This window comes from Hylobates moloch, unplaced genomic scaffold, assembly GCF_009828535.3.
Source record: "Hylobates moloch isolate HMO894 unplaced genomic scaffold, HMol_V3 SCAFFOLD_7, whole genome shotgun sequence".
Taxonomy (NCBI): domain Eukaryota; kingdom Metazoa; phylum Chordata; class Mammalia; order Primates; family Hylobatidae; genus Hylobates; species Hylobates moloch.
In genome coordinates, this window is record NW_026652282.1 from 134,692,264 (window position 1) to 134,705,419 (window position 13,156).

Consider the following 13,156-nt stretch of genomic DNA (forward strand, 5'->3'; position numbering starts at 1 on the left):
AGCAGCATGAAAACAGACTAATACACCCAGCTTCACACAACCACCTTAAGGCTAAATGCCATCAGGTTTGGCTCTCTGGGATCAACTTCTGCTTTCTAAATCTCAATGTCCACCTGCCCACTGGACACCTCTCCCTGATGTTCTTCAAGCCATTTGATGATTGTTTGCTACATTTTTAATATGTACCTCTATCTTTCCTCCTCTATCCTAATGCAAGGTGTACCTTCCCTGTGAGGACTTTCCTGACCCTTTCCAGGTATGACCTGCCCACTTGGTATCTCCCTGTACTCTGTACATACCCTATCACTATCCCTAGTAAACTGTATTACTAAATTCGTTTACATGCCTGCCTCTTCTTACCATTCTGGCAGTTCCTTAAGAACAGGGACTATTTCTAATTTGTCTCTAAATTTCTAGGACTTAGAATAATGCCTGACACAGTAGGTGCACTGTAAATGCTTGTTGAATGGGTGGATCTATGAATAAATTAATGAATGAATTATATATACCAACCTACTTATCACTTTGGCTGTTGTGTTTATTATGATTTACACAAAGCCAATTGTGTAGTGTAGAAATGTAAATGTTATGTGTAAAATGTAAAAGGTAAAAGTGTAAAAATGTAAAATATTTACAAACATGGCCCAAGAGAATAACAATGAAGTTTTAAATAGGAAATTTTAGTAGAGAAAAAGAAACTATTGAAAAGAACCAATTGGGGGAGTGGCCAAGATGGCTGACTAGAAGCAGGTAGTATGTGTGGCTCTCACAGAGAGGAACAGAAGGGGCGAGTAAATACACCACCTTCAACTGAAACATCCAGGTACTTGCATTGGGATTAATCAAGGAAACAACTTGACCCACAGAGAACGAAGAAAAGCAAGATAGAACAACGGCCCACCTGGGAGCAATACGGAGCCAGGGGATCCTCCCCTACCCAGGAAAGTGGTTAGTGAATGAGTGACCCTAGGAAACCACGCTTCTCCCACAGATCTTTGCAACCCTCGGGTCAGCAGGTCTCCTTGTGAACCCACTCCACCAGGGCCTTTCAGTTTTCAGTCTGACAGACAGAGCCATGTGGAGTCTTGGCAGAGCAGCCGCTCAGGCATGTGTGGAGAACCTGGAACCTTAGATACTTGGGCTTTCCGGCAAAAGTAGCTGCAGCTTCGGCAAAGTGGAAGGTTAGACTCCTGTACATACCCCTAGGAAAGAGGCTGAATCTAGGGGGCTCAGCAGCAACAGCCTGCAGCCCCCACTTCCACGGCACCTCACAAGATAAAACCCACTGGCTTGAAATTCCAGGAGTTGGTTTTTTGAAAACATTAATAAGATAGGCCACCAGCTAGATGAATTAAGAAGAAGAGAGAAGATCCAAATAAACACAATTAGAAATGATTAAGGGAATGTTACTATTGACCCCACAAAACTAAGAACAACCATCAGAAACTACTACAAAGACCTCTATGCACACAAATTAGAAAACCTGGAAGAGATGGATAAATTTGTGGACCCATTCATCCACCCAAAACTGAGCCAGGAAGAAACTGATTCCCTGAACAGATCGATAACAAACTCTGAAATGGAATCACTAATAAATAGCCTACCAACCAAAAAAGGCCTAGGACTTGATAGATTCACAGACAAATTGTACCAGATGTACAAAGACAATCTGTTACCATTCCTACAGAAATTATTCCAAAAAATTAAGGATGAGGGACTTCTCCCCAACTCATTCTATGAGGCCAGCATAATGTTGATACCAAAATCTGGCAGAGACACAACAAAAAAAGAAAACATCAGGCCGGTATCCTTGATGAACATCAATGCAAAAATCCTCAACAGAATACTTGCAAACCAAATCCGGCAGCACATCAAAAATCTAATCCACCATGATCAAGTAGGCTTCATCCCTAGGATGCAAGTTTGGTTCAACATATGAAAACCAATAAATGTGATTCATCACATAAACCACATGGTTATCTCAATAAATGCAGAAAAGACTTTTGATAAAATTCGACATCACTTCATGTCAAAAACTCTCAATAAACAAGATATTGAAGGAACGTAACTCAAAATAATAAGAACCACAGCCAACGTTATACTGAAAGGGCAAAAGCTGGAAGCATTCCCCCCTTGAAAACCAGCACAAGACAAGGATACATTTTTTCACCACTTGTATTCAACATAGTACTGGAAGTCCTAGCCAGAGCAATCAGGCAATAGAAAGAAATAAAGGGCATCCAAATGGGAAGAGAGAAAGTCACCCTATCTCCGTCTGCAGACAGCATGATTCTATATCTAGAAAACCCCATAGTCTTGGCCCCAAAGCTCCTTCGGCTGATAAAAAACTTCAGCAAAGTTGCAGGATACAAAATCAATGCACAAAAATCAGTAGCATTCCTATACACCAACAACAACCAGACTGAGAGCCAAATCAGAAAGGCAATACCATTCACAGCTGCCACAAAAATATAAAATATCTAGGAATACAGCTAACCAGGAAGGTGAAAGAGCTCTACAATGAGAATTACAAAACATTGGTCAAATAAATTAGAGAAGACAAAAACAAATGGAAAAACATTCCATGCTTGTGTATAGGAAGAATCAATATCATTAAAATGGCTATACTGCCCAAAGCAATTTACAGATTCGGTGCTATTCCTATCATACTATCAATGACATTCTTCACAGAACTAGAAATTATTTTAAAATTTATATGCAACCAAAATAGAGTATGAATGGCCAAGACAATTCTAAGCAAAAAGAACAAAGCTGAATGGATCACATTACCTGACTTCAAACTATACTACAAGGCTACAGTGACTAAAACAGCATGGTACTGGTACAAAAAACAGGCACATAGACAAATGGAACAGAATAGAGAGCCCAGAAATAAGCCTAAACACCTACGACCATCTGATCTTTGACAAAGCTGACAAAAACAAACAATGGGGAAAAGACTCCCTATTCAGTAAATGGTGCTAGGATAACTGGCTAGCCATATGCAGAAGATTGAAGCTGGACCCCTTGCTTACACTGTGTGCAAAAATCAACTCAATATGAATTAAAGACTTAAAGCTAAAACCCCATGCTATAAAAACCCTCGAAGACAACTTAGGCAATTACCATCCTAGACATAGAGACAGACAAAGATTTCATGACAAAAAAACGAAAATCAATCTAAACAAAAACAAAAATTGACAAGTGGGATCTAATTAAACTTAAGAGCTTCTGCACAGCAAAAGAAACTATCAACAGAGAAAACAGATAACCTACAGAATGGGAGAAAATATTTGCAAACTATGCACCTGACAAAGGTCTAATATCCAGAGTCTGTAGGGAAATTAAGTAAACTTACAAGAGAAAAACAATCCCATTAAAAAGTGGGCAAAAGACATGAACAAACACTTCACAAAAGAAGACATACATGTGGCCAAAAAGCATATGAAAAAAAGCTCAATATCACTGATCATTAGAGAAATGGAAATGAAAACGACAACGAAATGCCATCTCACATCAGTCAGAATGGCTATTATTAAAAAAGTCAAAAAATAGCAGATGCTGGCGAGGTTGTGGAGAAAAGGGAACCCTTATACACTGTTGGTGAGAGTGTAAATTAGTTCAACCATTGTGGAAAACAGTATGGCGATTCCTCAAAGAGCTAAAAGCAGAACTACCATTCAACCCAGCAATCTCATTACTGGGTGTATACCCAGAGGAATATAAAGCATTCTTCCCTAAAGACACATGCATGTGAATGTTTGCTGCAGCACTATTCACAATAGCAAAGATACAGAATCAACCTAAATGCCTATCAATGACAGACTGGATAAATAATATATGGTACATATACATGACAGAATATTATGCAGCCATAAAAAGAACAAGAGCATGTCTTTTGCAGGAACATGGATGAAGCTGGAGGCTATCATCCTTAACAAACTGACACAGGAACAGAAAACCAAATACTGCATGTTCTCACTTATAAGTGGGAGCTAAATGATAAGAACTTATGAACACAAAGGAGGGAACAACAGATGCTGGGGTCTACTTGAGGATGGAGGGTGGGTGAAGGGAGGGGAACAGAAAAGATAACTATTGGGTACGAGCTTAATACCTGGGTAATGTAATAATATGTACAATAAACCCATATGACATGTGTTTATCTATGCAACAAACCTTCACATATACCCTAAGCCCAAAATAAAAATTTAAAAAAGAGAAACAAACCAACCGTAATTCCGGAACTGAAAAACATAAAGTGAAAAATTCAATGGATTGTCTTAATAACAGATTGCAGATAACAGAAGAGTCATGAACTTGAAGCTAGATCAATAGAAATGATCTATTCGGATAAACCAAGAGGAACAACAATAGAAAGGAATGGAAACTCGGTGGTCTGTGGGACAATATATAAAGGTCAAATGTGTATTGTGAGTGTCAGGATGGGATAGAGAAAATGGGGAAGGAAAGCTATCTGAAGAAATAATGGCTGCAAAATTCCTCTAGTATCATTTTTCTTAGGAAATCCATTATTTACAAATTTAATGAAACTCGGTGAACCACAAAGAGGATAATTACAAAGGAAAGCAACATCTAGGCACATTGTAGTCAAGCTGCTGAAAACAAAGAAGGGTAAGAAAAATCTTGAAAGTAGTCAGAGTAAAATGACTCTACATATGGGAGTATATTAAGAACTTAATTCTCATCAGAAACAATGGAAGCCTAGAGACAGTGGAGCAACATCTCTAAAACAGTGAAAGAAAAAAAAAAAAACCTTCCAATCCAGAACTCTATATCTAGGGAAACAGAACAAATTCAAGAATGAAGGTGAAGTAAACATCTTTTGAGATATATGAAAGCTAAGAAAATTCATCAACAGAACTGCGCTAAAAGAAATACTAAAGGAAGTCTTTCAATCCGAAGAAAAATGAAACTAGAGGAAAGCTTTGATCTTTGGGTAGAAATGAAGAACACAGGAAATGGTAAATGTGTGGGTAAATATTAATGAATAGTTATTTGCTCTTAATTTCTTTATAACAATATGACTTTAAAGTAAACAGTTTAATAGTATATACTAGGGTTTGGCAACTCATAAAGGATGAGGTGGAATGGAAGTGAATCTATATGATGGAGAGTTTCTTACATTTATGTACAATATTAACTTTAAGTCAACAGTGAAAAGTTAAAGATATATATTGTAATCTCTACAGTGAGCACTACAAAAATGCAAAGAAGATAACAGATACATTAAAAGTGAATTATAAAAAATATTTGATTAATCCAGGCAGGAAATGGGGAACATGGGAACAAAAATCAGATGGAGCAAATAGTAAAAGGATAGACCTAAATCCAAACATATCAAACATATCAAACATAACATTCAATGTAAATGGGCTAAATACTCCAATTAAAAGGCAGAGATTGTCAGAATGAATAAAAGAGCAAGACTTTTGCTGTCTCCAAGAAATGCAATTTTAATATACAGACTCAGATGGGTTGATAGTAAGAGGTTGTAAATTATATACCATGCAAGGGGCACGCATAAGAAAGTGAGAATGTCTATGTTAATAGCAGACAAAGTGGAGTTCCAAAGAGTATCACCTGAGATAAAGGTAATAATTATATAAGGTTCAATTAGTCAGAAACACATAGAACTCATAAATATGTTTGCACCCAATAACAGAGCCTCAAAATATATGAAAGAAAAATTGACAGTATAAAGGGACAACTAGGCATTTCCACAATTATAGTTGGAGATTTCATCATCCCTGCCTCAGCAACTGATATAACCACTAGACAAGAAATCAGTAAATATATAAAATATATTTAATATTTAATATAAATCAGTAAATATACAAAACATTCCACCTAAAGAAGCTAGAAAAGGAATAGCAAAGTAAATCTCGAATAAGTAGAAGGAAGGAGATAATAGAGATACAAGAGCAGAAATCAACAAAATAGAAAACAAACTAAAAGTAAGCAAATCCTACATATTTTAAAAGAGCAACCAAATATGTAGCCCTTAGGAAGGCTAATCAAGAAAAAAAAAATAATCATTAATATCAGCCATGAAAGAGGGATGTCATTAGAGGTTATACAGGCATTAAAAGAATAGTGAGGGAATATTAACTTTATGACAATAATATTGACAACTTAGATAAAATTGACACTTGCATTGGAAACAAAGCAATTTACCAAAACTTCCAATGGATTGAATAGAAAAAACAAATAGCCCTATACTTAATAAATATATTTATTAACAAAAAACATTTCTAAAAATAAAACAAAACAAAATCCACGCCCAAATGATTTCATGGGTGAACTCTAGCAAATATTTAAGGAACAAAAATTGCCAATTTTACGCAACAGTTTCAGAAAATAGAGGAGCAGGGAACAATTCTTAACTCAGTTTATGGGGCCAGTATAAACCTAAATCCTAATAAAAAGATGATATAAAACCAGAAAATTACAGAAAAATATCCCTCACGAACTTTATAGCAAAACTATTTATTAGAAATCCATATCCAGCAATATATAAAAAGGCAAGTGTTTTATTGCCCATTTCCAGATGATGGGCATACATGTTCACTGACAGATATAGGCCACCCAGCTGTTAGGTGAGGCTGCATCTGTCTGACTGAAAGCCCACACGCTTTCCTAGGCAATGGCTGCCCAGGTGGTTGAAGGCCGGCCTCCAGCCGGTAAAGAGCTGTGATGAGGAACACAGCCAGCAATCAATGTATGTTGTAGGGATTCCAGGCCTGAGCAGGGCAGGCTGTGAATACCCTGGGGATCTGGTCTTAGGATCTCCTCCTCGTGACTTCTAGTCCACCCCATCCCAGCAATTTGCCACAATTACTGATGGAGGTCATTTTGATGGTGGAGGGCCAATCGGTGGGCCTGTTGCTCCCAGAGGCTCCAAGCCTTGGAACATTAAGCCCTTACCATGCAGGTCCCGTTGCCAGGGCAACACAGATGTCTCCTCCTGTCTAGCCACTTGTCTTCCACAGAGACTACGAAATTTTTCTTCCTCATCTACCTGAGGCTTCTGGGAGAAGCGGGAAGCCCTGTGGTCTTAGCACAGCGGGCTTTGGAGACCCCTGTGCTGCGCAGCGCGGCCGCGTTGACTGAGGCGCGATCTTCCACCCTCCTGCTCCAGGGCCTCTAGGTGGCCTCCAGAGTGGGCTCCACAGCTTGAAGGCAGCATTTTTCCGCGGGTGGTCGCAGCGTCCGCAGAGTCGGAGAAAGTGAGCAGGCGCCGGCGGGACCCCAGAGTGACCGTGGGCGCCCTGGGCAGGTGCCAGATCGCTGCCTCCGCAGACAGTGGGCGCGAGAGAGGGTCCTGGTCTGGCCCAGCGCCCGCAGAGAGGAGGAGCGGGCTCCTGGCTGCAGGAGTCTGGTGGGGCGGGGGCGGGGGGCGTGGGCTCCCGCTGCAGAGGTGCAGGGGACGGTGGGGGAGAGGGGGCTCTGGCTGTCGGGGGAGGAAGGGGACTTCTGGCTGCAGGTGTGGGGGTCGTGGAGAGGGTTGCCAGGTTACACTGAAGATCAAAAGAGGAAGATCAAAAGAGAGGGGGGTCCTGGTTTGGCGCTGGAAAAGAGAGAGTGGAGGTCTCTCTGTTTTCCTTCCGCAGTTTGGGTAAGGAAGGACTCCAGGCTGCGAAGATCTGTGTAGGGGAGGACTCCTGGCCGCAGGGATTCTGGGTGGGGGGAGAGCTACCTGTTGCAGAGGCTTGGATAGGAGAGGACTCCTGGCTGCAATGTTACAGATGATGGTGGGAGGGGGAGGTGCACTCGTTGTGGTGTGATAAGGGGACATCAGCTCAGGCAAAAGGGGATCTCCCAATAGAGGTGGTGGGTGTGTGCCAAGGGATTAAGTATCACCAACTGGGGGAGGGCTTTGGGAGTGCGTGGGCTGCAGCAGTGGGAGGGAGTGGATCCCTGGCTGCTGCAGTGCTTGGGAGGGGAGGGCGAAGGCCTGTAGTGGGGGTGGGTTGATTGGCAGCAACATCCCTGTCTCCCCTTTGCACTCACAGGCTGCGTCAGAGACTGCAACAGTCAGCACACATTCCTGCCTGATCAGGCTCCCTCCCTCAAGTCCTCTGCGATGGCTCTGGCGATGCTTCAGGACTGGTGCAGGAGGATGGGTGTGAACGCAGAGCGCTCCCTGCTCATCCTGGATATCCCTGACGACTGCGAGGAACATGAGTTCCAGGAGGCCGTGCGGGCTGCCCTGGCGCCCCTGGGCAGGTACCGAGTGCTCATCAAGGTCTTCAGAAAGGAGCTTGGGGCCAGGGCAGCCTTGGTGGAATTCGCTGAGGGTTTAAACCGAAGCTTGATTCCCCGCCAAATAGCAGGCAAAGGGGGACCCTGGAAAGTGATCTCACTGCCCCAGGCCCCTGATGCTGAGTTTCAGGATATACCCAGTTTCCCTGCACAGCCCCAGGGGCAAGCAGTGGCCAGAGGTGTAGGTGAGGCAGGAGCTGCAGGTGAGGCAGGATCTGTAGGTGAGGCAGGAGGTGTGAATGAGGAAAGATCTGCAGGTCAAGATGAGGCAGGAGGTGTAGGTGAGGCAGGAGGTGCAGGTGAGGCAGGAGGTGCAGGTGAGGAAGGAGCAGCAGGTGAGGCAGGAGCTGCAGGTGAGGAAGGAGGTGCAGGTGAGGTAGGAGGTGCAGGTGAGGTAGGAGGTGCAGGTGAGGCAGGAGGTGCAGGTGAGGAAGGAGGTGCAGGTGAGGCAGGAGCTGCAGGTGAGGCAGTAGGTGCAGGTGCGGTGGAGGCCTGGACCCAGTCATGGCGCCAGACCCTGCGGCCTCTGGTGAAAACTATGGCCTACCGGGAACTGAGACCCTTTTCCGGGAGGGAGCAGCCAGGCTGCGTGGAAGAGTCCTTTGAGAGCTGGTTGGAGGACGCCAAAGATATGCTGCAGCTGTGGTGCCACGCGTCGGAAAGGGAGAGAAGGAGGCGGCTGCTGGACAGCTTGGATGGCCTGGCCCTGGATATCGTGAGTGGCCTCCTGGAGGAAGATCCAGACTTCTCTGCGCAGGACTGCCTGACGGCGCTGGGGCAGGTGTTTAGGAGCCGGGATACATGGATGACCTCGCGGATGAAGTTCCTGACCTGCACGCAGGGGCCCCAGGAGGGGCTGTTTGCCTTCGTGGTGCGCCTGGAAGGCCTGCTGCAGAAGGCCGTGGAGAAGGGGGCCGTCCACCCAGCCATGGCCAACCACCTGCGACTGCGGCAGGTGCTGTCTCGGGCCCGCCCCAGCGAGGCCCTCCAGGATACCCTGAGAGGTTTGCAGCTGGAGAGGAGGCCACCCGGCTTCCTGAGGCTGCTGCGGCTCATCCGGGACATGGAGGCGTGGGCGGCCTCCCCAGCGAGGAGCCAGCAGGGTGTGGCCTGGGCAGCGGCCCCAGTGGAGAGTGAAGACCCAGCTGCTGCCCAGACCTCCCCAGCCCAGGGGGACGCCAGCCAGGCTGATCCGGGAGCAGAAGATGCTGCTGAGGCTGCTTCCGCCACCAAAGGGGCCGCCAGGGGCGCCCCTGCCACTGGGGAAGGTGAAAATGCCCCTGCAGGCCTTCAAGGCCTAGGTCAGGCAAGGTCCCTCGACGCCCCTGGGGGCCTCCCAGCCAGGATGGGCAGTGCAGTCGACATGGCCCCAGGAGGTCCCAGCTGGGAGCCAGAGGGCCTTGTCCAGGTCGGAGGCCAGGAGGCTGAGGAGCCTCCCCAGGAGGGGCTCAAGCCCATCTTAGAGGAGTCAGAAAGCGAGGATGAGGACGGGGCTGGGGAGGCGGGCAAGCCCAAGTCCCCCCCAGGAAAATAGGCTCTGAGGGCCCCGAGGGCTCCTCTCCTCTCAGGCAGCAGCACCCTGGAGGCAGATGGAGGCCAGGCCAGGGCCGGTCCCTCACCCCATGTTGGGAGCTGTGCCTCCCACTTCCCCCAGTGGGCCCCGGCCACCACCACCAGCCCTTCCCAGTGACCCAGATGACCACGTTTGATACCAAATGGGGAGCTGGCCTGGAGGGAGCCCTGAGCGGCCAGCCTGAAGATGTCTGCCCCCCACCCCTTGTCCTGTGTTGGGAGAGATGGGGGAAAGAGGCCCTCTCAAGGGTGCCAGCTGCCTGCATCTCCCAAGAGGTGGTCCCCACTTGCCATCCCTGGGGCAGACTGCCCCCTGTTCCGGGAAGCCCACCCTCACCTCTGTAGGCCCCATAGTGACCCATGCATCCAGCAGATGCCCACTCACCCACCGCTAGCCGTTGTTCCTACACAAAGTTGTATGCTGTGCGCCCATCAGTGCGGCCGCCTCTGGGCCTGGGGCACATGCTGTGAGCTTCCTGCTAGCCCAGGATCTGCTAGCTGCTATCTGTCCCTTGTCGTGAGTACCACCTCTGCTTTCCTGGTGTAGATCTAGGCCAGGGGCTGCTACTTCTCGTGGAGCTGTGTGTGGTCTTCTCTGAGCAACTCCTCCCCGGAGGCCCCCAGTGCAGTCCCAGGAGATGGTGGAAGGAGGGGCCAGGGCACGATGGACGCTCATCCTGTGACCGTTATGGTGAGCATGACCACGATGGTGACCATGACTGTGTGAGGAAGAACCGGACCTGGGACAGAGCAGAGCTGCCCTGCCTGAGGCTCCCCGGGGAGCTTTGTGCTTTGGCGTTTCTACTCCTGTTTACTCGTGACTCAGTTTCCTTGACTTGGGGGGATGCTCCCTGCTGTGTTTTCGGTGTCCTGTGAGGGCCATAGGGCAGGGCCCTGGCCCAGCGGATGGGCTCGGGAGGGGGCTCCCTGAAGCCAGTGGACACTGCCAGAGTCCACCGTCCTGGCAAGAGGCGGACCCTGGGGCCCTCAGGAAAGAGGGAGGTGGCAGCAGGGTCGGCAGCAGGAGGTGGGGTAGACAAGGCGCCTTGCCAGGAACCCCAGGAGGAGGGGGCCCGGGACCTGTGTGGGACCTGTGTCCTGTGGTGGCTGTTTGCAGTTTCTCTCTGTGTTGTGATTCCCTTCTCTTCAATGGTTTCAGTACATGTTTCTCTTCAATAAATTTCATTCAGTGTTCCAGCCGGCCTCGCCTCTGCTGTGGGAAACTGGGGGTGAGGTTTGCTGGGGATGGAGTTGGGTGGGGTGAGGGCCGCAGTGGCCAGGCTGATACTGGGGTGTGTGCAGGGCAGGGTCCCTGAAGGCCTGTGGGGTTCTTTGGGCTGCATGGAGCCTGGCGACAGGATGCTGGTTTTCATGGGCAGTGGCTGATTGAATCCCCAGGGCAGCAATCCTTGAGCACTGTGGCCAGAGGGGCAGTTCTAGGTGGGGGCCTGAGGATCCCGGAACCCGCCCTCCTGAGCCCTCCTGGGACTGGCTGTCTCTCCCAACAGGCCAGGGAGCTCACCACAAATGGAGGGTAGTCCTCGATCAGTCATTTAACTAACCCAGAGTCTGTGGGCGACGGAACTGGGACAAGTGATAGGCCCCTTCCTGCACATGTGTGGGGAGGGGACGGGATCATTGACTTGGACGTGGCGAGGGTCTCCCGGGGCTCACTCGGTCTGTGCCCCCACACTTCCTCCGGCTGTTCTGGAGCACAGAGCCTCCGGCCATCCCCATGGCTCAGATGATAGCCAGGGTCCCCCACAGCAGCCTCGGAGCCAGTGCTGGGAATGGGTGGCTGCCCACCTGGGCTGAGGAATCCTGGATCTAGGCGACCTGTCTGCTCGAGCAGAGCTGCAGTCAGCAGGTCTGCAGGGTGGCAGGGGCCCTGGGAGACACCAGGCATACACAGGCGACTGCAGGCATGGGAGGGGTCGTTTTGCGGGGCTGTCGGGGAGGGGCAGGGGGCGGCAGGTCCCTGGGGCTGGGCCTGCAGCCTCCTCGGCCTGAAGGTGCTTAACCAGTGTCTCAGGGACCCTTGTAGTGTGTCCCATCGGGGTGCCCTGCAGGCACGCCTGGGGCCCCCACTGTGCTCTGTTCTCCCTGCCTTCTTCAGGCTGGGCACAACCCAGCATGTCCGTCCCTTGTGTCTCAGCAGGGCCAAGTCAACTGCTCACTTTCCAAGGGCCCCTCCAGATTTCGGGGACGGGACAAGAGGAGAGGGCACAGAGCTTGGCTGACCTTGCCAGGGCCTGTCAGGGCTCCTTGGTTTTCCCTGTTCAGAGTGGACCTGTGTGTGCCATGATTCCCGAGCAGGTGTGAGTGTGAGTGTCTGAGCGGGTGTGTTTGAGCGTGTGCATGTGTGTGTCAGTGTGAGCATGTGCATGAGTTTCTGAGAATGTGAATGTGTGTGCGAATCCAAGTGACAGCATGTGACTGCATCACTGAGCGTGTGTGAGTGGGAGGGTGTGGAGGAATGAGGCTGTGCCATTGGAGGTGAGCATGCATGTCGCTGAATGTGTGTGACACTGTGAGTGTGTCAATGTGTGTCAGTGTGTGAGTTTGTGAGTCACTGTGCGTGCGTGTGCTGACTGCAAATGTGGGTGTGTCAATGAGCAGGCATGAATGTGTCACTCAATGTGTGTTTGTCACTCAATGTGTGTGCGCGTGTGAGTGTGTCTGGAACATGAGTGTGTGTGTGAATGTGTGTGTGACTGTGTCAGTGGGCGTGTGAGCACACATGCTGGACAGTTGGGTTGTGAAACCTGGAAGGGATCTAGCCAGGGAGCCTGGAAGGAGGTACCGGGAGAAACCAGTTGCTTCCCCACCAGCCCAGAGCAAGGAGACTTTGTTGGGCCTGAAGGACGGCCCCCCTGTGGGGCCCCCTGTCCCCTTTATGCCGGCCAGGCCCTTGGCATGTGCCGGCTTGCAGAGCTCCTACCATGCATTGTGTTTCGCTGCACAGTCCTCACCAAGTGCCCCTGAGGAGGGGGACATGTGTGGCCTGGGGACAGAAAGGTCCATCAAGGTGCCTTCCTGGGTGCCCAGGGGCTGACCAAACCCATCCAATAAGCAGCAGCCTCCTGGGCCCACAGAGGGCTTGAGCAGTGGATGAGGGAGCCCGATCAGAGCCCAATCACGGGGGGTGAGGCTGAGCAGAGAGGACTCAGAGAAGTCCCGTCCTCAGGACTGTCCCGGAATAGACAAGACTGAGAGGGGTCCCATCCTAAGGCCTGTCCCCTCAGCAGGGAGGACTGAGAGAGGTCCCGTCACCAGGCCTGTGCCTGATCAAAGTGGT

General features: G+C 48.9%; 1 protein-coding gene across 2 annotated transcripts; it reads left to right on the forward strand.

The window, feature by feature from the left end:
• The first annotated feature begins 8,042 nt into the window (after nucleotides 1-8,042).
• Nucleotides 8,043-9,820, forward strand: PNMA6F (PNMA family member 6F). 2 transcript variants are annotated; one of them, XM_032757939.2, is made up of 2 exons: nucleotides 8,043-8,257; nucleotides 8,864-9,820. In XM_032757939.2, the coding sequence occupies exons 1-2, from the start codon at nucleotides 8,108-8,110 to the stop codon at nucleotides 9,818-9,820; spliced, it is 1,107 nt and encodes a 368-aa protein (XP_032613830.1). In that variant the 5' UTR covers nucleotides 8,043-8,107. The 2 variants fall into 2 exon arrangements, with proteins under 2 accessions (XP_032613830.1, XP_032613829.2); XM_032757938.2 differs by having other exon boundaries at nucleotides 8,043-9,820.
• Nucleotides 9,821-13,156: the final 3,336 nt, after the last annotated feature.

What these genes read in the sequence shown, in the direction of transcription:
- PNMA6F (XM_032757938.2), top strand. Translation starts at nt 8,108, where the DNA reads ATGGCTCTGGCGATGCTTCAGGACTGGTGCAGGAGGATGGGTGTGAAC.